General features: G+C 47.1%; 1 protein-coding gene across 3 annotated transcripts in view; it reads left to right on the top strand.

The window, feature by feature from the left end:
- The first annotated feature begins 4,034 nt into the window (after window positions 1-4,034).
- SFSWAP (splicing factor SWAP) overlaps window positions 4,035-27,813 on the top strand; it is an 82,438-nt gene continuing 58,659 nt past the window's right edge. Inside the window, exons 1-7 of one of the 3 annotated variants that reach the window (XM_060027849.1) lie at window positions 4,035-4,415; window positions 6,964-7,133; window positions 7,715-7,846; window positions 12,331-12,416; window positions 18,133-18,358; window positions 19,520-19,632; window positions 20,579-20,714. In XM_060027849.1, coding sequence (XP_059883832.1) covers window positions 4,198-4,415; window positions 6,964-7,133; window positions 7,715-7,846; window positions 12,331-12,416; window positions 18,133-18,358; window positions 19,520-19,632; window positions 20,579-20,714 — 1,081 coding nt within the window. In that variant the 5' untranslated portion in view covers window positions 4,035-4,197. The remainder of the gene's footprint in view (window positions 4,416-6,963; window positions 7,134-7,714; window positions 7,847-12,330; window positions 12,417-18,132; window positions 18,359-19,519; window positions 19,633-20,578; window positions 20,715-27,813) is intronic. The other 2 variants (XM_060027848.1, XM_060027850.1) reach the window with 2 other exon arrangements.

Genomic DNA, 27,813 nt, shown 5'->3' with positions numbered 1-27,813 from the left:
GACGGTCGTCTTGTTTTTAGCCAGGCCTCGTGAGGACCAATTGGATAATACACGTGCTCAGGAGGGCACCTATCTGCCCTCATGTCCACTATGGTCCTTCTGCCCAGTGTCACGAGGGGCTTGGCCTGCAGGCGGAGCCTCCAGTCTCCCTTGCCCACTGGCGTCACCTCCGTCCAGCAAATGCTGACAGTTCGGGTGTTGGAGGGTGTGAGGGGAGAAGCCTGTGTATCTCTCTGCTTCTCTGTTGTTTGTTTGTTTGTTTTTTGCCGTAAGCGGGCCTTTCACTGTTGTGGCCTCTCCCATTGCAGAACACAGGCTCCGGACACGCAGGCTCAGCGGCCATGGCTCACGGGCCCAGCCGCTTCGCGGCGTGTGGGATCTTCCCGGACCGGGGCACGAACCCGTGTCCCCTGCATCTGCAGGCGGACTCTTAGCCACTGCGCCACCAGGGAAGCCCCGCTTCTCTGTTTTGAAAGGCATCTCCTGTTCTATCTGTATCTTCTTCCTGATTCCAGGGCTCTGCACAGCACCTCCTTCACAACCCCAGGTCTGACGGGGCCACCTTCCCCGTGCTCAGCCAGCATCCAGGATGGTTGGGGCGCCAGCTCTCGTTTGTCTCAGGGTTGCCCCACCTACTCCTGTCTTCAGCTCTTCCTACGCCTTTGTTACCGGTCCAGGGTACTAACTTCCCTCTGTAGAACCACCTTTGTTTTCCTAAGAGAACCCTAATTGAAAAATGCTCGATAATATAAGCTATTATTTTTAAATTAAGCATGTTCAGATTCATAGAAATTGCATGCCCCTTTACCGTATTTATGTGTTTACATGTCTTCCCCCTGCCTTTTATGAGTAGGGGTAATGTAAAATGTAACAGACATTGCTTATTTGCCCACCCAATACCCATTCTTGCCTTGTTAGCAAAGAATCTTTATTCAAGGAGACAATGCATCTCACCTAGGGGCCGCGATGTTATCGGCCACTGAATGAAATTTCCAAACGATAGACAAGGCATTGTCATTAATTTTTGTCCAACTGGGGATACAAACACGTTTCCTATCACCCAGGAGTTCACAGTCCTGTGAGGCGCACTCAAGTGCCTGACGCATGGTAAGTGCTCAGGTGAGATGGGTTGACTGATATGCTCTTTCATAAACCTGAATGCAAGCTGGGACCCATGACCTGACATTGGACTTATATTCCTGATTTACTGCATCATTCACACAAACTCTTGCAAATGTATAAAAGTTAAATCACATTTGGTTGAAAAGGACAAAATTGCACGAAGATGGACCTAGAAATCTAGACCATATAGACCCATTTTCTATGACTATTTACTTCCAAAAATGTATCACCCCTTCACAGCCTGTGCCTGCCAGTCTGGGGTGATCTTAGGAGAGGCATTTCCTCTATGGCCTCACCCAACTTGGCTCTGACTAGTTACCATTCACGTGGCCAGTTAGCATTCATGGCAGGGACCTGGCAAAGTTCTTAGCCTCATTGGACAGATGAAGTAACTGGAGATCAAAGAGCTCCAGTTTGAGTGGACTGAGCTAACGTCCACAGCAATGGACAGGGCTGGCCATCCTACCCATCACGACTGCCCAAAACCCACCCACACTTTAAGATTCCAGTTGTGTTAAAAAGCAGGCATTCCTGTGTGGGAAGAATGTTAATGGAAGTTATCGGCCATTTCAAATTACAGAATAGGAAGGAATCTTCCAGATAATATAAGCAAACTCCTTTACTGTGGTCCACAATAAGAACTACATCTTATGACCATATGTGTGTGTGGCTGAAACAAAAATATCAAAAAATGATAACAGCTTACACCCGAGATGCCCTTTATTCTTTTTAAAAACATTAAACAAAAATGCACTTGACAGGACTCCCCTCGTGGCGCAGTGGTTAAGAATCTGCCTGCCAACGCAGGGGACACTGGTTCGAGCCCTGGTCCGGGAAAATCCCACATGCCGCAGAGCAACTAAGCCAGTGTGCCACAACTACTGAGCCTGCATGCCTGGAGCCCGTGCTCCACAACAAGAGAAGCCACCACAATGAGAAGCCCACGCACTGCAATGAAGAGTAGCCCCTGGTTGCCATAACTAGAGAAAGCCTGCGCACAGCAACAAAGACCCAACGCAGCCAAATATAATAAATAAAATTATTTTAAAAAATGCACTCCACAGAGTTGTCAACACTCTTGTAACTATCACTCAGCTCAACAAATAGAATGTTTGCAGCATCCCATCAGCCTTTCCTGATCATAACGCTCTGCTTCCCCCACATCCCTCACGTAATCATCTCTTTTAACATTGCTTTACTTTGCTTTAATCTTTTCTTTTTAAAAGCACCTTCAATTTTATTTATTTATTTTTAAATTTTATTTTTTGGCTGTGTTGGGTCTTCACTGCTGCACGTGGGCTTTCTCTAGTTGCAGCAAGCGCGGGCTACCCTTTGTTGCAGTGCACGGGCTTCTCATTGCGGTGGCTTCTCTTGTTGCGGAGCACGGGCTCTAGGCGTGCAGGCTTCAGTAGTTGTGGCTCGCAGGCTCTAGAGCGCAGGCTCAGTGGTTGTATGCACGGACTTAGCTGCTCCGCGGCACGTGGGATCCTCCCGGACCAGGGCTCGAACCCGTGTCCCCTGCACTGGCAGGTGAATTCTTAACCACTGTGCCACCAGGGAAGTTCCCTTTGCTTTAATCTTTTACCACCTAAACACTATAGCTTAGTTTTGCCTGTTTGAGTTTTAGGATTGAAATCACAAAAGTACTATTTGTACTTTTCCGTCTTGCTTCCTTTCAAAATTGTTTCTGATTCATCCAGGCTCTTGCTTGTAACTGCAGCTCATTCGGTTTCATTGTATATTCCACTGTGTATATTACTATACTACAATTTATTTAAGCGTTCTGTTGTTGATGGACACTTGGGCTGTTTCCAGTTTGGGGTCATTCAATAATGATGCTATACTAGTGGGAAGCAGCCGCATAGCACAGGGAGATTAGCTCGGTGCTTTGTGACCACCTGGAGGGGTGGGATAGGGAGGGAGGGAGGGAGACGCAAGAGGGAGGGGATATGGAGATATATGTATACGTGTAGCTGATTCACTTTGTTATACAGCAGAAACTAGCACACCATTGTAAAGCAATTATACTCCAATAAAGATGTTAAAAAAAAAAGAAACAAAAAGTTGCTATAAACACTTGAGTCCAAGTCTCCCGCAGGTCTTGGGGTATCAGGTAAGACAAGTGGAAATGCTGGGTACTGGTAAGTATGTTGACCTTCACTAGATAGCGACGGTTTTAAAAAGGGGTTGTACCAATAAACTAAATAGAATAAGAAACAAAACAAAACAAAGCAAAGTCACCCCGCATCCAAGTGACAGGTCTCCGCAAACGGGGTTGCCACCAGCGCCCCAACCCCTTTTCTCCCACATGGGTCCCAGGACCCCCAAGTCCGTCACCGCGAAGGGCTTCCCGTTTACTAAGCTCTTTGACACCCGCTAAGGAAACCTTCCGTGGTACGCGAGACGAGGGTCGTGACCCCCAGGACCGAAAACAAACCAGGGCACCAGAAAGCCATGCGACCCATCCCAGGGCACAGCCTGTCAGCCACCCCCCGGGCCTCAGAGTCCTGGCCCCAGGTCACCCGACCCCACGACCCCCGGCTCCAAAGCACCCGACCCCACGGACCCCCGGTCCAGGCGGCAGCCAACAGGAAACCTCGCCCAGAAGAGATATATCCGCCCACACCGAGCCGCGCACTCGGCCCACGAAGCACCCGCCCTCCTTCCGCCCAGAGCCGGGAAGGGCCAGGGTGTGGGCAGCGCGCGATCCAAAGCTGCGCTTTCGCCACTGCCCTGGACGGCCGCCGGAGAAAAATAAAATCGAAAACCACACTCCTCTCTGATAACTGCAGCCCCGAACGTGGCGGCGCCTCCGAATGCGAAAGGCTAAAGCCAAATCTTTTCTAGCGGCTCAAACTGCCCCGGGAGTAGCGAATCTGCAGAACCTGCTAGCCGGAAGTAGGGCCGCCCCTCGCCGGAAGTTGCGCTTCCTCCATTTTGTTGCCCGCTATGGCGGCGGTGTAGAGGTTGGGGCCGGGATGCGGCGCGTTTGACTGAGGGGGTAGGCCAGGCGGAGACATCGGGGACATCGTCGCGGCGCAGAAGAGAACCAGCCTGGACGCCGGGGACGCTGTCATGTACGGCGCGACCGGAGGCCGCGCCAAAACCGAGAGGAAAAGCGGCGCGAAGGAGGAGGCCGGGCCGGGCGGTGCCGGCGGTGGGGGGAACCGAGTGGAGCTGCTGGTCTTCGGCTATGCCTGCAAGCTGTTCCGAGACGACGAGCGGGCCTTGGCCCAGGAGCAGGGACAGCACCTCATCCCCTGGATGGGGGACCACAAGATCCTCATCGACAGGTCGGTTCCTCCCCCCACCCGCCGGTCCTCCCCTTCCCTCGCCCGCTTGATTTCGTCTGATGTTGACTTGATGGCCAGGACTGGAGAGGGGTTTTCTGGAGCCATCAGGGATCCGGGGGGACACCCACTCCCCTGTCCCCACATCCCCCTGGTTTTCGGGGGGAGGGGGACGGTGAAACCGGCCCTAAGGCCCTGGCTGGAGCTGCGTGTCGCGTCTGTCGCCGGAGGGATCGTCTCTGCCCCCGCAGCCACCTCGCGACCTCTCACTCTTGTCGCTGGGTTGCAGTTGCCACTCCGGGCAGTGGAAGCTGCCTGGGCCCTGGGCCTCTCCTGACTGGCGCTCTGGAGCCCTCCGCGCTCCCATAGCTCGGTGTGGGTGGGAGGGCAGCCCGAAACGCCGCAAGCTTGATGCCGCAATTAGATACCTCTTGGGTCCCCTGAGTTGGCTTTGAAACTGTCGTGCCCGCAGCGCTCTCTGTGGAGCGCGCATATTTTGCCGGCTTGACATTTGACTCCCCCCGACTCCTCCCCCATCCTGTGTTAATCCCAGGAGTTTGACAGATTCAGGCCGAGGGTGAAGTTGCCAATCAATTGGAGGCCAGTTGACTTCGTGCAGACACTGGCCTTGCTCTTAGACGTAGCGTTCTTAGGGCTGGTTTCACTGTCTCTTACAACTGAAGGGTGGGGCTGGGATACAGGTGTGTTCTTTTCAAATCAAAGGTGCTTTAGGTAATCACCCTGGAGGGTGTTCAGCCACTTTGGGCAGAGGGCTCCCGGGATTGGATTTCTAAAGATGTTTGATTTGAAAAGGATGCCCTTACGTGATGTAGGTTGTTTGCTCTCTTCCCCTCCCATGTTTTCAGTCCCTCTTTCCTTCTCCTTGGGATTTTTGTTTGTCGGTTTGGTTTTTGCCAATTTGGCAACTCTGCTTCTGGGGCCCGGACTGAAAAGTAACCGTGACCAACCATTAGACTGTGGAATAGTCTCCGAGTGAAGGAAGCCCATCGTTTGAGCCAATTAAAACTGGATTCTGCAGAGCCCTGGAACATGACTGTAGGGATGACCTCTGAGCTGGCCAGAATGGACACGTTAATGACCAGACGGCTTTTTCCATCCCCGACGTTTCCATTTGGAGTTAGATCTAGACAAGAAGGACTCATGGACGGAGGGTGGCCAGCTCAGGTCTGGACCTGAGGGCCCCCATGCTCTGCTCAAGCATGCTGTGCCTTTAAACCATGGTTCCTATTGAATCATGCTGCCTGAGCTGTCAGGCAGCTTCCTTTTCCAAAGTGTTACTTGCGGTATTTATTATTAAAGTTTGATAAGCGAGAAAATCTGAGCTTTTTATACAGTTTTCCATATCATTCTGTATACGAGGGGAGTTAGGTCTTCCAAAACCAGTGGGGAGCAAACACCACACATGTACATGTGTAATATTTTAAAATAATGATCTACATTTGTAAGTTAAGGAGGTTTACAGCATCGTAAACATAATTTTGAAATTTAATAAAATGCAATAACTTGGCTACCCTGAAATTTTTGGCCTTTTTTTCTTGTAAATGTCTTTTTTTACCTGTAGTATTTTCTGGTTCTCATTACAAAAGTCAGCATTAAAAAATTAAGCAGACTTTTGTTTGTCTTTCTACCTTTGTTTTTGCAACCCTAAATCTGAGTGTTTTAAGTGAAATTTACTAATTCACTCATTATCTGAGAGGTGCACATTGGCAGCATCTTCACCGAATCTTCTGTGTTAAAAGCATGGCAGGAAGTGCTCTTCTTAATTTGGCTAAAGTATCTATCGGTCCATGCAAGTACACGTGGATGCGTCTTCATGTATGTTATATCTTGGGGGCATAAAGTCTGGAAGAAAATAATGATCCTGCATCTCCTAATAGTTTTGCTCTGTTTCGAGTGAACCTCCTTAAACTGCACGTATATGTCACTGTTCCTATGTATGTGTGTCTCTCTATCACATAACCCAGCACTTATTTCCTCAGCCAAGTGGCTAGGGGGCGAGCCTAGCCAAGATTTTACCTCCAATGGACGCAAGTTTCTTTGGTGAAGATCTCTCCTGAGAGTTCGGGACTAGCAGAAGGAAGCGAGGAAATTTCGACCGTTTGGTTCTTACGGATAGGTATTTATGTATCCGGTTTGTGTGAATGTAAGCTATGATATTTGACTTTTCAGAAAAAAAATTTTTTTTATTTTTTATTTTTTTTGCAAATGGCATTGAATGGTTAACCAAACCATACACGGTAAGAACTGCCACTGAAGTGGATACCATTGTAAGCTATTAAAGGATTGTTTACCTTTAATTATAAGTTTTATCATATTGCAGAGAGGAGCTTAGACTTTGTTAAGATAACTTGAGCTTAAAAGTAGGCGAGCTATGACTAGCCAAATTAAATATAAATCTGAGAAGAGTTTATATGTTTGTTTTCCTATTTTTATTTCTTTATCTTAATCGGTAAGTATATGTATAAAACATCCCACACAAACCAACCCAGACATTAATTTCTTTCCATTGACCAGCACGTTCATATTACAGATATGATGGGCGCGGTCACCTGCATGACCTTTCTGAGTGCGATGCTGAGTATTCCACATGGAACAGAGATTACCAGCTCTCTGAAGAGGAGGCACGAATAGAGGCCCTGTGTGATGAAGAGAGGTATTTAGCCTTGCATACGGACTTGCTTGAGGAAGAGGCAAGGCAAGGTACTGCTCAAGAAAAACTTATTTAAGCAACAAACTCTTTAAAATTTTTTAAGTATTTAAAAATTTACTCCCATTCATTTTTTTATACTCACTCTTTCTGATATTATCTTGACAGTACCCAGTGGATTGGAAAAACAGGAGTCTTTGCGTTCTGAGAGGACCTCAGGATAGTTTATATATAGAGCCACAAAGAATTTTCCCAGCTTTTGAGGGCAGACTGGGATTTGAAAAAACAAAAACCAAACTCTTTAACTGTTCTTCTTTAACAGTATCGTATAAATTAAAATTGATGTTCTTGTCTTTGCCTTAACAATCTTTAATACAGTTCTTAATCCCCAAATTTCTCAGCAGGAAGAAATTTTCCACAAAAGACACGTATTCTGCTGTCTGTGGTAAACATGTACTGGCAAAAGTACATATTGATAGATATGAAGTGTGAATTTTTAGAAACATTCTTGCCTCAAAAAGAGGTTGGAAAAAGTGTGCTGTATACTTTACTGATAGCTACAACTTTAGAAATATATAAAATTTTTCTCAGTAAATTTCTATTTTTGTTAACATAATTCGTATTTTTCTTCAAGAGGAAGAATACAAGCGGTTGAGTGAAGCGCTGGCGGAGGACGGGAGCTATAATGCGGTGGGATTCACTTACGGCAGTGATTACTATGACCCGTCCGAACCGACAGAGGAAGAGGAGCCTTCTAAACAGCGAGGTGGGGGGCTGCCCGGGGTGATGACGTTGGGCAGGTGCTACGTGCAGCGGTAGAGTCTCCCAAACACGACACGGGCACTGAGTAATTACAGCATCGCTGGGACAGAAAGAGAACATCATTGGTGTTAGGGCAAAACGAAGCTAAAAACCAGAAGGTGAATTGTTCATGGAGATGGAGAGTGAATTCAGACTTTAGTTACTGTCTAGGATCTGGGCGCCTTGCCTTTATTTCTTTTGGATTCAGGGAATAGGAAGTTACTCCCGCTGGATTCTTTGTTTCTAGATAGACAGTATATGTGTTGAAATCCGCAGTGACTTGCTCTTGGGCCGTTGACAGGACAGGCGTTAACCACCCTCCTGCTAGCCTGCTCCTTCACATCCCCCCACGACTGAAACAGTGGCCGATGCCCAGTGGAAGGACGCCTGTGGGGTCCGTTATTACCAGACAGAAAGCAGCACAGTATGTCCTGCTTAGGCTCAGTAGGCCCTAGGGGATAGACTTAACCATATGGTATTTCAAAATAATGTTTACATAGAATTAAAGATTTTAAATTTATGCCTTTCTGGATTAACTCAGAATATTTATTTTTTTAAAAAATAGTGCTATTAAAAAATCCAGACCCATGTGCAGTTCAGGAGCGGGTGTCCGTAGTCACTTTGGTAAGACCTGAGAGCACCTTTGTTATAGCCCTGCATGCTGGTCAGTCGTGAATCGTCAGTGATGATGGTCATTGAGGGTGGATCACTCTCCTCATGGTGTTCTGTTAAAGAGAAGGAGAACTTCAGAAACCTAGTCAGACGTTCAGAATAATGAACAGGAATCCCATCATAGAGGGATTTCACTTTCGAGCTAACTGAACCTGTGATGTGGGACTTGCTTGTTTCCTCCTTAAGTAACAAACCTCCTGACACGTATGAAGTAATTATAGCAGTTTAATATTAACATGCTGTCTGCCCTGCACGGTGCAGCTGCACCCGGGTTCTCCCGACCCCTCGCCGGGGGCGTGATCCTGGGAGAGCAGTACAGACACTTGCCTTGTTGCCCCTCCTTTCCTTCTGCTCATTACTTGATGGACATAAGAATCACTGTTGCACAGCTCTGTTCTGCGAGCTTCTAAAGAGTTTTTCCAGGTGTAGTTTTAACCGTATTGAGTTAAAGCGTGGTTAAGGTATTAAACACCTTTTGCCGTTGACCTTTGGATCTGACCATACCTCAGAAGTTAGGGTGCGGTAGACATGTTCTTGCAGGTTTAAGAAGTATACACTCGTTCCTTTATCCAAAATAATTCATCCACTTTGGGATTCCGAATAGTTCCTGTTTCATTGTTGTGCCTGAACCATATGCGTCATGTCTGCTTTAAATATCTAGTGTTTGGTCAGAAGGAAGGAATGCGCACTGCCGCCATCTCACAAGTGAAGAGTTGAGATCTATAGCGCCCAGATGTCCTTTGCAAGGCCCATCGACCGCCTCTGGAAAAATGTATAATAATCATTCCTTAACATTTCAGATTAGGGATCAGCAGACTATGACCGAGGCCCAGCTGGCACGTTTCTGTGAGGTTTTATTGGAACAGCTGTGCTCATTTGTTCACGTTTTATCTGTGTGGCTTTTGCACTCCAATGGCAGAGTTGAGTAGATGAGACAGAAGAGCCAGAAATATTTACTGTCTGGCATTTTACAGAAAGCGGTTGCCAGCCCCTGTTCTAGGTGATGGGCACTTGTCTTGGTGTAATTATTGGGCTGGCTGGTGCTGAACTTTGCTATGATTATTGCATTTTAAGAACTTCCATGTGACTTGGTTTCTCTTCCAAGTTTTAGTATGTTTTCTCTTTAACGTAATGTTCTCTGTATTTAAAATGTTGTTTCTTTCTGTAATCACATGCTCAGAACTTTGCTTGGTACGCTGATTAACTTTTTAGTGGAAGTTGGGCCCATGTAAACCTTACAGCTTGACACTTTATGTTTAATTTACACTAATATAAATAAAATGCCACATCTATGAATAACATGTACACATGCACACAAACATACACGTACGTGGATGTGTACCTATACATTCACGCACTTTGTAGACGGAATTCAAACATTGGGTGTTCGGTGCCCAGCACCACTAACAGCCAAACTTTACTTTACTGCTGTGTTATCTTAAAATTTGAAAATTTAATTTTTGTTTGTTTTCCTGAGTCACCAACATGTCTAAATATTCCTTGATTTCCAGAATTACTATGCGGTTGACCCTTGAACACCACAGGTGTGAACTGTGCAGGTCTACTCATTCTCAGATTTTTTTTTTTCAATCAAACGGTACTGCACTGTTGGTTGAATCCACAGATGTGGAACCGCAGGCACAGAGGGCCAACTGTGGGACTTAAGTATCCACGGATTTTGGTTTCCCCTGCAGGTACTGAGGGATGACCGCATTGTCGGGGCGTCTTTAGCACCTTAAAGCCTTGTGACATTAAACAGAAGCATTTGATGGAACCTTTATTTCTGTGCAACTTAACTTCTCTCTTCCCTTTTTGCAGCTTACTGTTTTCATCCCAGTTCCATCCTTTAAATTTTCTGTTTTTCATCATTATTACATATCCATTTTTTTAAAAAAGAGAAAGTTATTTAAATCTATCTGACTCTGAGTTAGCTTTGCAATGGTTGGGTTTTATTCTGTGCTGCCGAAGCCAGTTTTCTGTAAAGAAAGGTGTGTATAAGGAGGGAGCAAAGCCGCGGACCTCCTGCTCCAGACAGCTCTTTCGATTCCAGTGGCTTTATTTTTGAGAACAACTTAGCACTAAGGAAAGGCTGTTTCCTTAGTTTCCATCACTTTGTCATTTTAGGGAGGTACGGTAAAAGTTGTACTTTTATAGAGACACCTCTGGCTTCATTCCCAAAGGAAATTGAGGATTTGGAGCTGTTACTTGGCATGTCGCAAACCAGTGTTTTCTAATATCTACCAGTTCAGTGTGTCATTTGGTTACTGAAGCTGAGCGGGGGTATTGTTGATTACAGGGAGCTTTCAGGCCACAGTAAGTCTTTAGCCCTTGGGTGAGAGTAAGGCTGCATGAGCTTGTGGGACAGTATTAAATACTCTTATCTAATAGGAACTTGTAATCAGTCTGTATCTCATCAGACTACAGTCCCCGGGTCCCTGTGTACTGTGAAGCCTGTTTAAAATGCCCTCTTGGCTTCACAGAGAATTAGGTTTGATAGGAGACTTTTGAAATTGTTCATCTCTTCAAGAGACTCTATTATGTATGATGGAAACGTTTGTTTTGATGAAGATTTAATATTTATCTCATGTCATCTTTTTTGAAAGAAAAACTTAAGTAGATGTTGAAATCCTTAAAACTGTTAGCTTTTACAGGGTTTCTACTATTTTTTGTACATTTCACTATATTCTTTTAAATTGATCCTCTGAGTGATTGAATTGTATATAGGTACCTTAGAGTTCAGAAAGCTATAATGTGTAGTGCCTTGTCTAATATACAGTAGACAAATGTTTATTAAATGAACCATTAAAGAAGAAACGGAGGGACTTCCCTGGTGGTCCAGTGGTAAAGAATTGCCTTACGATGCAGGGCGCGGGTTCAACCCCTGGTCGGGGAACTAAGATCCCACATGCCGCAGGGCAACTAAGCCCCCATGCCACAACTGCTGAGCCTGTGTGCCACAATGAGAGAGCCCACATGCTGCAAACTACAGCGCCCACACGCTCTGGACCCCGTGCGCCACAGCTACAGAGCCCACACGCCCTGGAACCCGCACACCACAACCAGAGAAGAGAAAACCCGCACGCTGCAACTAGAGAGAAGCCCGCTCGCCGCAAAGAAAGATCCCGCATGCCTCAACAAAGATCCTGCGTGCCTCAACTAAGACCCGATGCAGCCCCAATAAATAAATAAATAAACAAACAAATAAATAATAAATACGTCTTTAAAAAAGAAGAAGAAGAAGAATTGGAAATACATCTGATTATTTGTGGAAAGAGAGGTGGTTTGCTTGGGGGGAGAAGTCTTGGCAGTTACATGCTGGGGTTTTACGGTTCAGCGGTGAAAGCGTTGTCTTGGAATTGAGCACCTGTGCCTGACGCTCTGGGGGACCCACAGCGATAGTTTGAAGGGCGGTCCTAGCAGGTCAGAGGGGCTGGGAAGGAGGAGAGCCTAGCGTGTGTCGAGTGCCTGCCGAGTGCGGAGCCTTGTTGGGGAAATGCTCACGTGCCTTGTCTCGCTGCACCCTCCCCACGGCCGGGGAGTCCACGCTGCCGCAGCTGTGTCTGTACCCCCAGCCCCTCGGGGGTTTGGTAAAGTGATTCTGCCCACACGTGGTGGAGCGAGCAGAGAACGGAAGTGTTCCTGGGAGGGATGGTGTGCGACAGAACCGGGAAGGGCCCGTCATGCCCGCGCCCCCCGGCCCCATAGTGGCTTACAGCTGGTGGGTGTGCCTCCTCTGCAGGTCACGGTTCTGAAGTTCTATGTCTTCTTTTTATACAGAAAAACACGAGGCTGAAAATTTGGAGGAAAACGAGGAGCCTTTCATTGCCCCTTTAGGATTGAACGTGCCGTCTGATGTGGAGCTGGTAGGTGTCTTTCTCGTTCACAATACTGTTAACCTTTGTTACTACTTATCGGGAAGTACTGGTGAGAGCACCCCGCCATGATCACAGTTGCTTTCTAGTTTGGGTGTGTAATGCTTTAAAATTATTTGTGAGTTAACGGAGAAAAAATCACACACCACCTCTTCCCCCCTAAAGAAAAAGGGAGAAATTCTAGCAGAATCACCAGACCAGAGCATCAGGGGCCTGGGGAGCTGGCTCGCTCTCGGAGACCATACGGTTGAATCCCCAGACTTTACCAACATGGAAAAACCCAGTCAGAACTACTGGTGAGGAGACTGTTAGCCACGTTTAGATGCAGAGACCCTCCTGCTCAGGGCACGTGGCTTTCAGTACCGTTGCTGTGTCCTGTCTTTTGCTGGTGTGGTTTTGTGGGCACTCAAGATGGGGACCTTTACTATAACATTCTCTTGGCACCCTTCCACCCGGTTCTCCTCTCCGTTATGACTAGGGCCCTGTGGCATCTCCAGGCGGCCCCTGCCCTCGGGAGGGACACCTGGGTCGCATCCTCTTGGCCTAAGTGCTCTGCAGCTGGGTCTCTAGTTCCCACTGATCTCACTTCGCTCTTTCAGCTACGTCCAGTCAAGGTTACATTGTGACAGGCCCCATTGAGGATTTTCTAAGTATTACTTAATGCTAGTAACCCCATAAGGTAGCTTCCTGTTCCCCTTTCACAGATGCAGAAAAGTGAAGAAGTTGGGTCGTGCGTGCCAGGCAGGACCTCTAACCCATGGTCTCAGCCGTTGTGCCATCCTGAGTCGCTGTGCTTTGTGGGATTCTTACATGGTCATTAGGGACGTTTAAAATATTTGTGTTGTGTGTACATGCTTGGAAAAGGGATATTCGTGCTCAGAGTAAAGGTTTTTCTCTGGCATCTTCCTAACTGGATTGCAAGCACCACGGACGTGGGTATTCCAGCCCCTTCATAGTGTCCTGCTACAGCATCATTGAATAAACAGTGGATGCTGAAAATTCCCCATAGAAGGAGCCTCTTGTGTTCCCCACACTAGCACGTGATACTTCCCTTATTTAGCGCAGCGTGAATCTGCTGGTTCTTGCCCTTCGGTTTTATGTGACGATGGGAGAGAACAGAATTTAATTCCTGCCTCCACCCATTTCTTCCTCCACTTACTCATTTATAAATCCTCTCCTTCTCTTTCTCTTTTCTTGCAAATATGGGTAAAAATTTCTTTGGATTTTGCCAAGTAGAATCACTATTTATGTTTGGTTCCCGTTTCTGCCGTTGATCAGTTTGCTACAGTTAAAACTGAAAATGTTTTCTGAAGATTTGATATCCTGAGACTTGTATTGAAATATTTTTATGTATCGTGTCTCTGTTTTTTCTGGAATATGCTATTCTACGTGAGAGGCGCATTAAAAACAGTTGCTCTCTTACCCACACGTAATGCTAAAAGCTTTTATTTAAGGTTGACTTTATAGATTCCTATTAAGTTTTGGTATGAAGATCATCTTTAAGCTTTTATGCGAACATAAACATAGAAGTGTAGTAGATTTTGTTGCCTTAATTCCTACTGAAGTATTTCATGGCTGTATGTTCCCAGAGTCAGCACCACTAGGCTGCGTGGTGGCCTGCCGGGACCCGAAGCGTCTGCTCCCCGTGGAGAGCACAGCAAGCCTGGCGTATAGTGGTCTGCTCTCTCCCGATGTTCGTATAAAATGGTCCCCCGGGTAGGAAATCTCGCGATTGTGGAGAAACCGTGTGTGAGTGCTCACCAGGTGGCCTGTGGACAGCTGGCCTTTCCTGTACGGTGGTAGCAGTATGTCATTCTTCAGAATTGCTGTGAATCGGGGCAGTGATTTGCTGTATGCGTCACACACTGTCGTGTCCGCGTTAGCGGGGAGACTGCCTAGGAGACAGGTGTCTGCGTCGTACGTTCCGTCTTGGTGGCCGAGCATGAAACTGCCGGCTCGTGTTTAGGTGACGCTTGCTGCCTCGGTGGGCAGGGGCTGCTCGGGCAGCGGCGGAGGCGGGGTGGTGAAGAGAGCGGGTGCTTGAGGGGGTCTCAGGTTTAAACTAGGCTTTTGGAGTAGAACCCCATGGCTGCAGGGTCTCTGGGGGTCCGTGCGAAGGGTCAGGAGCAGTGAGAGGTCACAGCGTCCTGGAAGCCGCGTGCCGGCGCCTGCTCGAGGCTGGCCGCCTGGTCCCACTGGGCCTCTAGACGCCAGCTCCTCAGGTGACCTCACAGCTTTATTTTAGCTTTTCGTAGTGACTGTTTGTCCACTTGTATGTTTCTTGGGAAGTAAGGAACTGTTTTCTCCCGGAATATGTAGCCCAGCATCACTTGTCCCGACATTGTGTTTTCAGTTACCTGTCCCTTTCCCAGGGACCCGAAGGCCTGTCTCTGTCACCTCCTGAGTTCTACACGTGCCCAGGTCCGTCTCTGGCTGTGTTGTGTTGTCTTGCACTGCGGGGAAGGTGGAGGGCGCGTCTCAGCCAAGTCTCTCACCCACCCGAGACGCCGCAGATCCAGGTTCTGAGCCCAAACGAGGTTTCCACAAGCACTGCCCAGAGGCGCGCGAGGTCTCGTGAGCCCCCCGCCTGTTGTGTGACACCTCACGTTCCCCTCGGATCAGCAAGGGGATCGGAAGTGCTGCTTGTTCGGCACGCCCGTTTGAGTGTATTTACGAGCGAAATGTGCTTGTTTGACATATTTTATGGACAGAAGGAAAAGGGGGGAGGATACAATGTACAATTCCCGTCCTGGTCCTGCGCGGTGGCACCAGTAGGTTAATAACAACATCAGACAGTGAGTATTCATGGAGCACGTGCTGTGTGCCAGGCGCTGTGTTAGCTCGGATCTTCTGTCCTCACGACACCAGTGCCTCTGACGGGCACACGGGGCAGAGCCGTCGAGAGCAGCCGCCCCGGGTCATCCTGTAAGGGTCAGGCCTGCACTTCCAGCCCAGAGCCACTGCGGTTACGCTTTACCGAATGTTGTTCTGATTAGAGCGTCAGTCTCACCGTACCTTCAGGTGCTGTGTTGCCATGGGATGGGGGTGGGGAGACAAGAGAAGCACGGTTTACCCCGTGTTCCTGTGGAGTCCTGCCTTTCCTTGGGGGTTTGTGAGGACTTTTCAGTATGATGAGTGCTAAGCCCTGGTCCGGTCAGCGTCGTGCACTCTTGTTCTCCTGGCGCTTTGTCTTTTACCTGTTTGTTCCTCTCTCCGTGCAGAATTTAAAGGTATTCGTGAAGTCATTTATGTCGCCATATATGTCACTGTATTCCTTTCTGGCTTCAGGATTTTGAATCTTGTCTTAGAAGACCTTTCCACCCCTGACAGTTTTTAAATATTTTCCTATACTTCCTGCTGTTACTTCCATAGTTTTGTTTTGACAGTTGAGTTCGTGCCTCAGTCTGATATTATTTGGGGCTCTGATCACAGAGGAGGAGAGAGGGCCAGCCCAGCTGCCCCTGGGGCTACTCGCTTATTCACCCCACCTGCCGCCCAGCCTGGCCCCCAGCCCCACCCTGCTGCAGGGATCAGAGCTCCAGCATTTTCCAGAGCTCTTTGGAAAATGGATGCAGGTTTTCTGACATCACATTCTGTTGTCCCATTTCCCGATGCCTATTCGAGTTTCTAGAGCCACGTTAATTTTGGAGATGCTGGGAGGTGTTAGTCCCCCTTTCTGGGCTCAGTTGCTTTCTTAAAAGGCTTCCATAAATTAGAAAAGCATTTTCCCCTGGACCAGTCAGTCTTTGTAACACATACGTATTTATGTGTTGGCTACATCCTTAAAATCCCATCTTATGGTAGGAATGATCATATTCTTAAATAGAAGAGGATTTTTCTAAAACCTACATGATAAGGAGAGCAGAGAATGACTTTCTCCAAACCAAATGTTTATCTGATATCCACTTGCTTCAGTAGCACATCTGGAAGGGTGCTCGTAAGCTGCTTTGTAAAATGACCCACACACTCTCTGTGACTGCTGTAACCATAAGGTGACATCATAAGAGGGCCTGCTTTTAAGAAGTTCTAGACCAGCGTTTTGGTTTGGTCAGTGGAGAACATCTCTACTTGGGCGGCGGGAGGGGTTGTATTTTCCTTTAAGGATCATCATTCTGAAGCACAATTGTCATATATACGGAACACACTAATGCAAAAATGAATCTTCCTGTTGAGCCAAAGCCACTGAACACGTGCATCAGGATCCGCACCTCGGTGCAACAGGGGGCCTTTGACATGGACTCTGGTGTATTTGGGGACCAGTAAGTAACTTTAGTCATAGACATTTATCCAGTGTAAGTGTGAAGGACATTAGTTCAGGAATCACATTTGAGAATTAAGGCGTTTGTATTTTGTGAAGGATTCAGCCCTGAAATTACAGTAAGCATCTTGAGTTCTTAACCGCCCGTTATTAATGAGAATAATTTCCCACTTTATTTGCATGTAATTTTCTAGTGTTAATCTCTTCATTAATATTAAAAGTATTTCAGATGTGTGGCTTCCAGCTTCTGGTCCGAGGGGCTCCTTGTGTGGGTAGGAATTGCTCAGCTCATGATGTGGCGGAGGTAACTTAGCAGCACATGCAGGAGAGAGGTGGGGTCTGGTTCCAGGTAGTGAATGCACTTCAAGGCAACCAGATGACTTGCCCAGTAAATGTGGGTAAAACCGTCTCTGCTCTGGCCAGACCACAGGTAGCTGGGCCTCAGTTTAGAGCTCTACTTTTTTTTTTTTTTTTTTTTTTGGCTGCGTTGGGTCTTCGTTCCTGCATGTGGGCTTTCCCTAATTGTGGCGAGCCAGGGCTACTCTTCATTGTGATACGCATGCTTCTCATTGCAGTGGCTTCTCTTGTTGTGGAGCACGGGCTGTAGGCCTGCAGGCTTCAGTAGTTGTGGCACACTTGCTCAGTAGTTGTGGCTTGCGGGCTGTAGAGCGCAGGCTCAGTAGTTGTGGCGCACGGGCTCAGTTGCTCCGCGGCATGTGGGATCTTCCCCGGACCAGGGATCAAACCAGTGTCCCCTGCACTGGCAGGTGGTTTCTTAACCACTGCGCTACCAAGGAAGTCCCTGGAGCTTTGTACTTTTAAGTGGGAGCGTTGATGAACGGGCGCCACGGGCGGGGCAGTCTTACAGGGAGTAAGAAGGAGGAACGGGGTGAGGAGAGGTCAGGTGCAGAAGGAAAGGCTGGGCGTGAGCCTGCGGCTTTCCTTGGATGTACAAAAGTAGTGTTTTCAAAGCTCTAAACATTAGTCCCTGCTGAGAAAAAGGGAAGAGAAATGATTCTTAGATCCTTGAGAAACTTATTGAAACATGCACCCCTCTCCCTAGAAAATTGCATGTGTATGTGCAAAATTTGCATACAACTCCCCAGAGGATTGATTCACAACCCCCTGAACCCTATCACGGAACCCTGGTTAAGGGCCCCCAATATAGGAAACACATTGATTGGTGCGGAAAAGCTTGCCTCCTGTGGGTTCAGTACAAAGCTAGAATGGCCTGCCTCAGCAGGTGAGTTTTCTTCCCACAAAATACTGCAAAATTCAGAAACTGAGTGTCGTGTAACGGGGCCAGTGCCACAGTCTGTTCAAACTGGACTCTTCCCATTGAAATGTCTCTAGTCAGTAGTAAAACCAGGGTTATTCCTGTGTTTTAAGCCACACGCTCAGTGGAAAAGAGGACAGACTGATAACGTGAATGCGTGTGTTCTCTTGTAGCCACCAACAGCCAAAATGCACGCCATTATTGAGCGCACGGCCAACTTCGTGTGCAAACAGGGTGCACAGTTTGAAATAATGCTGAAGGCCAAACAGGCCCGAAACTCTCAATTCGACTTTCTGCGCTTTGATCACTACCTCAATCCCTACTACAAATTCATCCAGAAAGCTATGAAAGAAGGACGGTATACGGTACTGGCAGAAAACAAAAGTGAAGAGAAAAAGAGTATGTGAAACTGTTTCTGTCCCGTGTTGGGCTGGGGGAGGGGTTGAGATCTGCGCTGTAGGACTTCCTGAACGTTTGTGAAATCCTGCCACTAAGGCACGAGGATTAAACCTGCTGTGCAATAAGTCTGAACATATATTAGATTTTTTTTTTTTTTTTTTTTGCAGTACGCGGGCCTCTCACTGTTGTGGCCTCTCCCGTCGCGGAGCACAGGCTCCAGACGCGCAGGCTCAGCGGCCACGGCTCACGGGCCCAGCCGCTCCGCGGCGTGTGGGATCTTCCCGGACCGGGGCACGAACCCATGTCCCCTGCATCGTCAGGCGGACTCTCAAGCACTGTGCCACCAGGGAAGCCCTAGATTCTTAATTAACGTTTCCAAAGATGGGTGACATAGAATTAAATGTTGATGCCATCAGAGCATAACCATCTAGGTTGGAAACGTTTCCCCTCATTCTGGTTGTTGAACATGTCACAGACAGAGCAGCGAGCCTCGTGCTCCGTGCATCGTTCTAGCGTGCACCCCGTGTTAGGGCCTGAGGCTAAATTACACAAGTCCACAGAATGAAGTGCCTAATCTTACTCTCTTTTCTTTACTCTGCCTTAAGCTGTTGTTTTTATAAGTGTCTAAATTTGGAATTCTTACTACAAAGACCAATTAAGTATTTTGAATGACATTCTGAGACAGCAGTACATGTGTCTACATTGAATTTTTCTTCCAGCTGAAACACGATTTTCAAAATCAGTTGTATGCATCTTACCCCAGACCTCCTCTCCTCCACGGTTGTTCGTTTGCTGTAGTTCAGTAAAAAATCTGTTGCTGTTATTTTACCTTCAAAATCAGTACGATCTTTGCCTTTTTTCCAAAAAATTTAAATATTCAGTGGCTCCGGACTAGTAAATGCCGGAGGGAAGGTGCCAGCGGGGCCGAGGTCAGGCTCCTTTGTCGCTGCCTTTGTTTCTTGTGATCCCACTTGATAAAGTCACAAGCAAATGTCATTCTGCTGAACGACTTGGGTGGCAGCAAGCTAGGGAATATTTTCCGAAGGTGGTTTTTGGACAGATAACCAAGAAATGGCTGCATACAGTTCTGCCTTTGTGTGCGTCTGAGGTCTTACGTAATTTATTTGTACCTTGACGTCTTGACATGTGTTTTGCTTTCAGAGTCGGGGGTCAGCTCTGACAACGAAGATGACGATGACGAAGAGGGCGGGAGTTACCTGCACCCGTCCCTGTTCGCTTCCAAGAAGTGCAGCCGCCTGGAGGAGCTCATGAAGGTTCTCATCTCGTTACTGAGCTGTAGCTTTATGCCATAGCAAAACTGCTCATTTAACTTCGGAAAATTGTTAAGCAGGCATTTCTTTGTATGATAGCTGTTTTAATTTTACTAGCATTGACGTGTATCTCGCCTTTTTGTTTGGCTTGGTGGCAAAGGATTTGCTCCCTTTATTGCTTATATATCCCATTTTATAAAATCACAAGCAATTTATTTTCATTTTGTTATAGTTTTACTATTTGGGATATTTAGAATAAGTAAAATGTTGGTTAAGACTTGGAAAATTACTTTTTCATTCAGGTTTTATTAAAACAGGATTAGATTTCATAGGTGTCCAGGGTATGTGCCGCTTGAAATAGTCTGTTACCGTCACGGATAACATAATGTATTAGTGAGAAACATAAATCAAAGAAAAATTTTCTTTTCATTCTTATTATAAGGAGTTAATCCACACCATTCATTGTGCCATTTGTGATGTGAAAAAACAGGGGCCCATCAGACCTAAGCATGTCATTTCAGCAGTCACGCAGTGTGGCTGATTGATTGGGCTTTAAAAGCTGTTGGTGATTAAAAATCAGAAATTGCTTTAAGGATGGACAGAGTTTGAGGTTTTGAGTGAATTTGGAGGCTTACACTTTTCTCAGCAGCAATCTAGTCTTGGTCATCCCTCCTTTTCCTTCATGTCATTCGGAAGATTGAGGTGATTTGTTTATTCAGTTCCTCTGGAACTCACAACCAGCTAGAGTTCTCGTCGGCCACGGTCAGGGCCTCCCTCTGTGCGCCTGCCCACGTGTGTGGGTGTGGTGTGCATGTGTGTGCTGCGTGCATGCGTGTGCTGAGGTTTTTCTGAAGCGTAGACACCGTCCTAGAGCCTTCTTGCCACAGAAGGGTTCTGCGTGACTCAGAATGCAGGATGTGGTGTGACCTTGCACCCTCTCTCTCTGCAGCCTTTGAAGGTGGTGGACCCAGATCACCCCCTTGCGGCCCTGGTCCGTAAAGCCCAGGCCGACAGTCCTGCCCCCACTGCACCCACGGCAGATGGCACGGCCGTGCAGCCCTCCCAGGTGGAGTACACCACTGACTGTGAGTACCTCACTGTGCGCCTCCGGGCAGGGTGTCAGGTGCGGGGGCAGGTTTGCAGGTCCGGTAGAGGTGCCATGAGGAGCGTTCATGTTAAGCACCCTTAGCACGTGGCCTCATCCTTTTGCCTGTCACTTCACGTTGGCAAGATGGCTGCCCCATCACCAGCATCAGCCCTGCATTCCAGGAAGGATGAAGAGGAAGAGCAAGAGCAGAAAGCAGTTTCTCATGGTCCTGCTGTCCTGCAGCACAGGCTGGGAAGTGGGCTTTCAGTCGGCTACGTCGCTGCCCTAAACAAAAGCAGAGTTCTGTTAAGAAGGACGGGGAAAGTGGGCGTCGGGGGACATGTGTTGTGCCGCTGTTTGCCGGGGCTGCTTTCCTAAAGGACACAGGGGTCTAATGTGCACCTCGGAATTGGCTACAGTTCCTACTTGCTCCTGCTGGTTGCTACTCTTTTCCCTTTTTAATTACTTAAAGGTTATTAATAGAAGGTGAATCTTGAAGTTCTATTCAAGAAATCATTTGAAAGTATTTAACCTTGGTCTCATTATCAGGTCTTTTTAAAATTATTTTATTCAGAGGTTAAATACTGAATGAGAAGAACCTTTAGCAAAGCCACGGGAATTCATCTGTTCAGCCTACTTCACAGGGACACCTGATACAATGAATTTATAAAGCCTGTCACTCTCAGCTAGAGATTGGAGGGTCAGCCTGAGGTTAATTCCCTTTTAAAACGTAAGCTGCTTGTCACTTTAGGAAGAAGCTTTTGTTAAAAATGATAACTGTGTCCTTTTGCCATTCCCGTCTGGCACTGGCATGCAATGTGTAATTTTGATGTGCTAAATTAACATTTTTAGACTTCAAAAATCAATTACTTGAGTGAACTTAATGTATGTGTCTTTAAAAAAATGTCTTAGAGAACTCAGATAATTTCTTTAATGCATAAATCAAGTTAAATACAGTTTCTTTAAATGTTCAAATCAAAGAGCGGATCTGGTGCGGTCTCATCTTACCTGCCTGTTGGTTCTGGGCTGGGGGTGCAGTGGGCGTCAGAGTGGGCGGTAATCCCTGCAGCGCTTTGTTTTTCTTTGTTTCTTTTGTTATTTTGCGGTACGCGGGCCTCTCACTGTTGTGGCCTCTCCTGCTGCGGAGCACAGGCTCCGGACTCACAGGCTCAGCAGCCATGGTTCACGGGCCCAGCCGCTCCGCGGCACGTGGGATCTTTCCGGACCGGGGCACAAACCCGTGTTCCCTGCATCGGCAGGCGGACTCTCAACCACTGCGCCACCAGGGAAGCGCTTTGTAAATCACTCCTCATGCCTCCCGGCGGGGCTCTCAGTACTGACAGCCAGCCCACCCCGGGGAAGCCCGTGAATCAGGAGTTGGGCGTGACCGGGAGCTTCTGCCCCCATCTTTACCTCAGTCTAGGTTATAAGCTCACTGAGTGGTACGTCTCTGGCTTCCTTTTTCCTTGCTTTCTCTTTTCACACCTGTCTTTGAATTTGCACAAGTTGAATGCAGTGTCCCTTTGCCTCCTCTAGATTTCTAGAGCTATTAAACTCCTTGCATCGGAAAGGAATAAAAATTCAGGGTTGAGTGGCCGTTATCCGGTTATCCGCGCTGCTAATCACTAGTGTGCGTGCAGTTAACTACGAGGTCGGTAATGGCTCTGCGTTTCTACATAGCCTGTAGGACTGGGCAGGGGAGCCGAGGGAGGCCACTCCGTGACTCGGGGTTTTACTGCGAGGTCCCACGCTCTGATTGTTGACCACGGCCTGGGCCGAGTCACGGCTGGCTGGAGGATGAGAGGGGTGGGCAGGACCCAGGGAGCCTGGAGCCCCATGACTTCAGTCCCTCCTGCCACTCATCAGGGGCCCCAGAGGCCAGGGTGACCCTTGACAGCCTCTCGCCCCGGGGGAAATCCCACCCTTGCTCTATGCAAACCCTGCAGGCCAGTCCGTGGGCGGGGTGTCCTGATCCCCTCCCTGACCCCTGACCCCAGCCGGAGGTGCTCCAGCAGTGGAGCACCAGTTAGTGACCACCTCTTCCCCTCAGTGAAATAATTGTTTTGACAGTCATCTTCTTCACACATGCAAGAGTGACAGACACGAGTAAGAGAGGCGGTATGGGGGTTATGCCTGGTGATGGACACACACGCTGCGTTGAGGGCCAGCCTCACGTGTGCCCAGGCCAGTGGAGGGGAAGGAGGGAGTCGGTGCTGACAGAGTGTGTTCTGCTGAGACGTGGGTTTCAGCCATGCCAGAGGGCTGGGACCAGGTTCTGGGTTTTCCAGAGAAGCAAGGAACCTAGCGTGTTTAGGTGAAACATCTCAACTTACAAATGTCAGCAGTGAATTCATATTTTGTAAAAATACAAGGCGTATTTTATAAAAATACAAAACATAAGGCAAGCCAGATGCTACTCATAGGTGCCCGTGTCCAGCCTCTGCTGTGGGTGCAGGAGGGTACCTGGGCAGCGGGACAGAGGGAGGTTGCAGAGCTTCTCTGTGGAGACCATGCTCAGCAGTAGTCAGCTCTGCCCAGAAGCTGGGGAGGGGCTGTCAAGTGGCCTTCAGATTTCACACAGATTTAAACGCATCGTGCTGGGAAGTGAGAGCAGTTTCGTTAAAATGGAGAGGACAAAAGCCAGACTCCACCCGGATGGGAAGTGAATGGGTGGTGTAGAAGTGGAGACCTGAGCACGGGCCGCTTTGTGAAGAGGGGAGGGGCAGTGCCTAGTGGAGAAAATGTTCCCTGAGAGCCCTGCCTCCAGGATCGGCCCCTTGGGTTGCCATGACAACAGCCCATCTAGCATCCGGGAGTCATAGGATGGGAGAGGTGACCTTAGAATTTGGATCTAGATCAGAAAAATGCCTAGAAGAAATGAACACAGACACCTGTACTTGGGTTCTCAAAGATGTTTTTATTTGTAATTAGAGTTTATGGTTATCTTAAAAAGTAGCAAGCAAGAATATGAAAAATTTGAAAAAGAGGCAAATAAAGGCAACATGGCTCATCAGATAATAAAATGACATGTTATAATAGAAGTCCTTGGGAGGCCTAAGTAATTGGTGGTTTACACAAAATGTGTGATTAAAACAGGTCTGAAAATGCTACATACGTACGTGCCTGACACGTGCTGCTGTTGACCCACTTCTGACGTGGGCCACGGCCTTGCCTCTGACGGGCGTCCTCAGCACAGCCAGCCTGAGTTCTGTGAGGTGAGGTGCACGCCAGGCGCCCAAGAGCAGAACCGCAAGCTTGCAGTGTCTTACTTCAAGGCTTTCACAGTTCTTTCTCCCTCCTTGGGTTCCACAACAGTTTTTTGGTTTTGTTTTTTAAGCAATTGGTGTTTTTATCTGATCTTTTCAAAGGATTCAGTTTCATTTTCACAGAATCAGTAATTCTCTTTTCTCACTCAGATTTCATCTGTTTGCATAAATTTTAATTAAATACGTAATTACAGTACGTTTAACCAGACAAAGTTTAAGTGAAAAACTCTGCTGGTAAAAAGCAGAAAGGTTCAGCGTTCTCAAGAGCAGTGCCCTGGCCTGGTGTGTTAGTGCCTCCGGGGCCTCCCCGGCCCAAGACCCAGGAGGCCCTTCAGCGGGGAGGGGTGAGTGCACCCCCCGAGACAGGTTCAAACGAGGAAGGACTGGCTTATGAAAAGCTGTTCGGAAAACAGATCCCATTAGAGCCTCACCTTTTATCCAACAGCAAAACTACTTCCAGGTGTACGTGCCAGATGTGAGAGTTCTCAGGAAAGTAACGACTTTTTTTTTTTTAATTTATTTTATTTACTTAGTCTTGGCCGCGTTGGGTCTTCATTGCTGCACGCGGGCTTTCTGTAGTTGCAGCGAGCGGGGGCTGCTCTTCATTGCGGTGCGCAGGCTTCTCATTGCGGTGGCTTCTCCTGTTGCGGAGCACGGGCTCTAGGCTCGCGGGCTTCAGTAGCTGTGGCTCACGGGCTCTAGAGCACAGGCTCAGTAGTTGTGGCACACGGGCTTAGTTGCTCCGTGGCATGTGGGATCTTCCCGGACCAGGGCTCGAACCCGTGTCCCCTGCATTGGCAGGTGGATTCTTAACCAGTGCGCCACCAGGGAAGCCCGAAAATAACAGAACAAGAATCATCTATTTTAAGCCAACAGACATTATATTCAACTAATGGAAAAAACAAAACCGTTGAGAAAGCAGGAAAAAACTAACAGAAACAGCTTTTACGGTCAAATAGGAAAACAACTTATAGCCCAGTAGAAAAGTGAACTGCAGTATGAATAATTCACAAAGGTAAAAATGACCATAAAATTTTTTTTAAAGGTTTACCCTTGCTGCTCACTCAGATGGCATTGTATCTGCTGACTTTAGAACCTAACCTCCGTGGAAAATAAAATCCAACATTTCATTTAAATCAGGCTACAGCAAATACATGAAGAATCCGAGACTTTCTGTTATGGTGGAAAAATACCCATTCGCAGGCACACAAGAACACTTTGAAATTATAAGTCTTCAGATAAAATTGAGGTTTCTGGGCTGTGGGAAATGTTGTTTCATGTATACCTATTTGAATTTCTTAGTAATCATAGAGATTAAATAAAAGAGAGACACGCCATTTTTCAACTGTCACGTAAGCAAAGAAGGAAAACAGGTCGACATCATGTTGCTGGTGGGAGTGCTAGACTTGTGGAGGGCAAGCTGGCCGTGTAGACCAGAACCTAAAATGCGCGCCTTTGACCCAGAACTGAGCTTACGTGTGTAAAGACTGAGCTTACAAGAATGTTCACTGTAAGAACGATTTTTATTAGCAGCAAAAGACTGAGATGCCCTGTGTGTCCCTCAGGGAGGACGAATGGAGTAGGGTTAGGGCACAGCGGCAGCTGGAGGCTCTGCCTGGGGCTCCTGGTGGGCGAGGGTGGGGCCGAAGGGGGCGTTTGGTGTGAGACTAGAGGGGCAGGTAAGAGACTGGTACCAGCGGTGCGCTTAGAAGAGGGTTCAGGGTGAGGGGGTGACTCCTTCCCTGGCCATTTGTACCACTTTGAACCTTCTCAGAAAAATTGCAGGTGTGTGTGATGCTCATTTGAAACACTCGTATCCTGAGTTAATTCTTTGCAGTTTTGAGATTTTAATGGCAAGACTGTTTTGTCAGCTCTCCCTGTATCCTGTTGAGGCTGAAGCAGTCCTTGTGACAGCTTGTGTCCCGAACAGAGGCGAGGGAGCCCACCGGCTGGGGCCCGTCCAGGCAGCTGAAGTCACTGAGCTTTTCCGTCTTTTTACATTACTTGGTGTTTAATAATCACCTTAGAATGGACTCAGTCGTCCCTTGTTAGTTACTTTCTGCTGATCAGAGGTTTTCCTAGATTTGGCAGTCTAGGAAGAAAAGCATCTTTTTTTTTTTTTTTTTTTTGGCGATACGCGGGCCTCTCACCGCTGTGGCTTCTCTCCCATTGCGGAGCACAGGCTCCGGACGCGCAGGCTCAGCGGCCATGGCTCACGGGCCCAGCCGCTCCGCGGCATGTGGGATCTTCCCAGACCGGGGCACGAACCCGTGTCCCCTGCATCGGTAGGCGGACTCCCAACCACTGCACCACCAGGGAAGCCCCTATTTTTATTTTAAAAGAATTTTTTTCCAGAAGCTCCTTAAATATAGATATGCGAAACTTAAACAATCTCTTTCATTTATTAGCCTGACAGTGAACTGTCTTTCATGCTGTTTTCTGTTATTATTTAGTTGTCTTCTGCTATTTATCTATAAATCCTTGCAAAAAAGCATAATAAAAATAAATTATGCCGGAAGCAGTAATGCTGAAATACCACCCACTATTACAGCGTGCAGTTTTTTTAAATAAAATGCCAGCTTGGGTTTTTTGATGTTTCGGTCTATAAATAGCTTAAGTGAAATTAAACCACGTCACATGGCTGCAGTAGATATTTTCATGCTTCTTCCCAGTTTTTAAAATGTGGTTTTGCTATTGTTTTTAGCATTTTTTCTGCAAAGTCGTGACCTTGAAATGCTTTACTTACCTTGCAAGCTCTTTTTTAGAAGTAGCTGTACTATAATTCAAGAGAAGTAAAAGGGAAAAAGTAAAAATATTACCCAAGATGCCACCATCCAGAAATAGCCATTTTTAACATTAAGTGAGCATCATTGACACAGTGAAGAAGACTGAGCTATTGTGGGAAAAGGGGAAAAAAAGAAAGCTCATATCTTTAGAATACAAAGATAATTTTTATGCAAAGATAGATTAAAAAGTTAATGTATAGATAGAAATATTTGTGTTAAAGTAGAAATAAGCTTTATAATTTTACTTGAATTTAGCTGAAGAACTGTAATCAAACTGAAAATGAAGTAATTCCTGAACTTCAGTTAAAAGTTTCTTCCATACCTCAAGAATTCAGTTCTAAAAGGAGAACATCAGAGAGGTTGGAATTGTAGGGGTTTTTTCAAGCTATGTTTTTTATCTTAGAGTTATTAATCAACTAAGAAAGTAGAGAAAATTCAGCACTATTAAAATGCCTTCCCTTCACCCCTCCCCTAACTGCGAGGTTTTTTTTTGAGAAATACCGTGTTCAGATTGTGAGAGTTTAAAGTAGTATTTACATTCTGTTCTTTTCCCTGGTTGGTTAGTCTGAGTTCTGCGGATTAGTTTTTTTGTCAGAGCATCTGTCTTTGAGTTCTTTATCTGATTCGTTTCTTGGTTGTTTGAATTTCATAAACAAGTCAGTTTTACAAGGGTTCCATTTCATGCATTCTTGAAAAGTGCCTGCCATTGACCCTGGTGTAGGAAGGAAAACTTGCCTGGGTATAAAATACTTGGGTTGTATTTTCTTTCTCTGAGATCTTGTAAACTAGAATCTCACATGGTCCTTCCTATCAGAGAAACCTGGGTTGGCTGACTTTTGCCACCGACTAGTTGAGTGAGTTAGTTGGTTGGTTTTCATTAGTTGCTCCTGGGTGCTGTTCTCTGAGATCTTATGTTTGAAAATGTCTGCTGCCCTTTGACATAAATAGCAACTAGGCAGAGAATAGTACACTTAGTCACACTTGCCTGGAACTTGGGAGCGTTGCTGCATGTTGCTGTGGAAGGGGTGAGGCCAGCTCCATCTTC

The sequence above is a fragment of the Delphinus delphis genome, chromosome 13 (genome assembly GCF_949987515.2).
Source record: "Delphinus delphis chromosome 13, mDelDel1.2, whole genome shotgun sequence".
NCBI lineage: Eukaryota > Metazoa > Chordata > Mammalia > Artiodactyla > Delphinidae > Delphinus > Delphinus delphis.
Note: the sequence above shows the minus strand (reverse complement) of the source record. Positions and strands in the feature narration are given on the sequence as shown.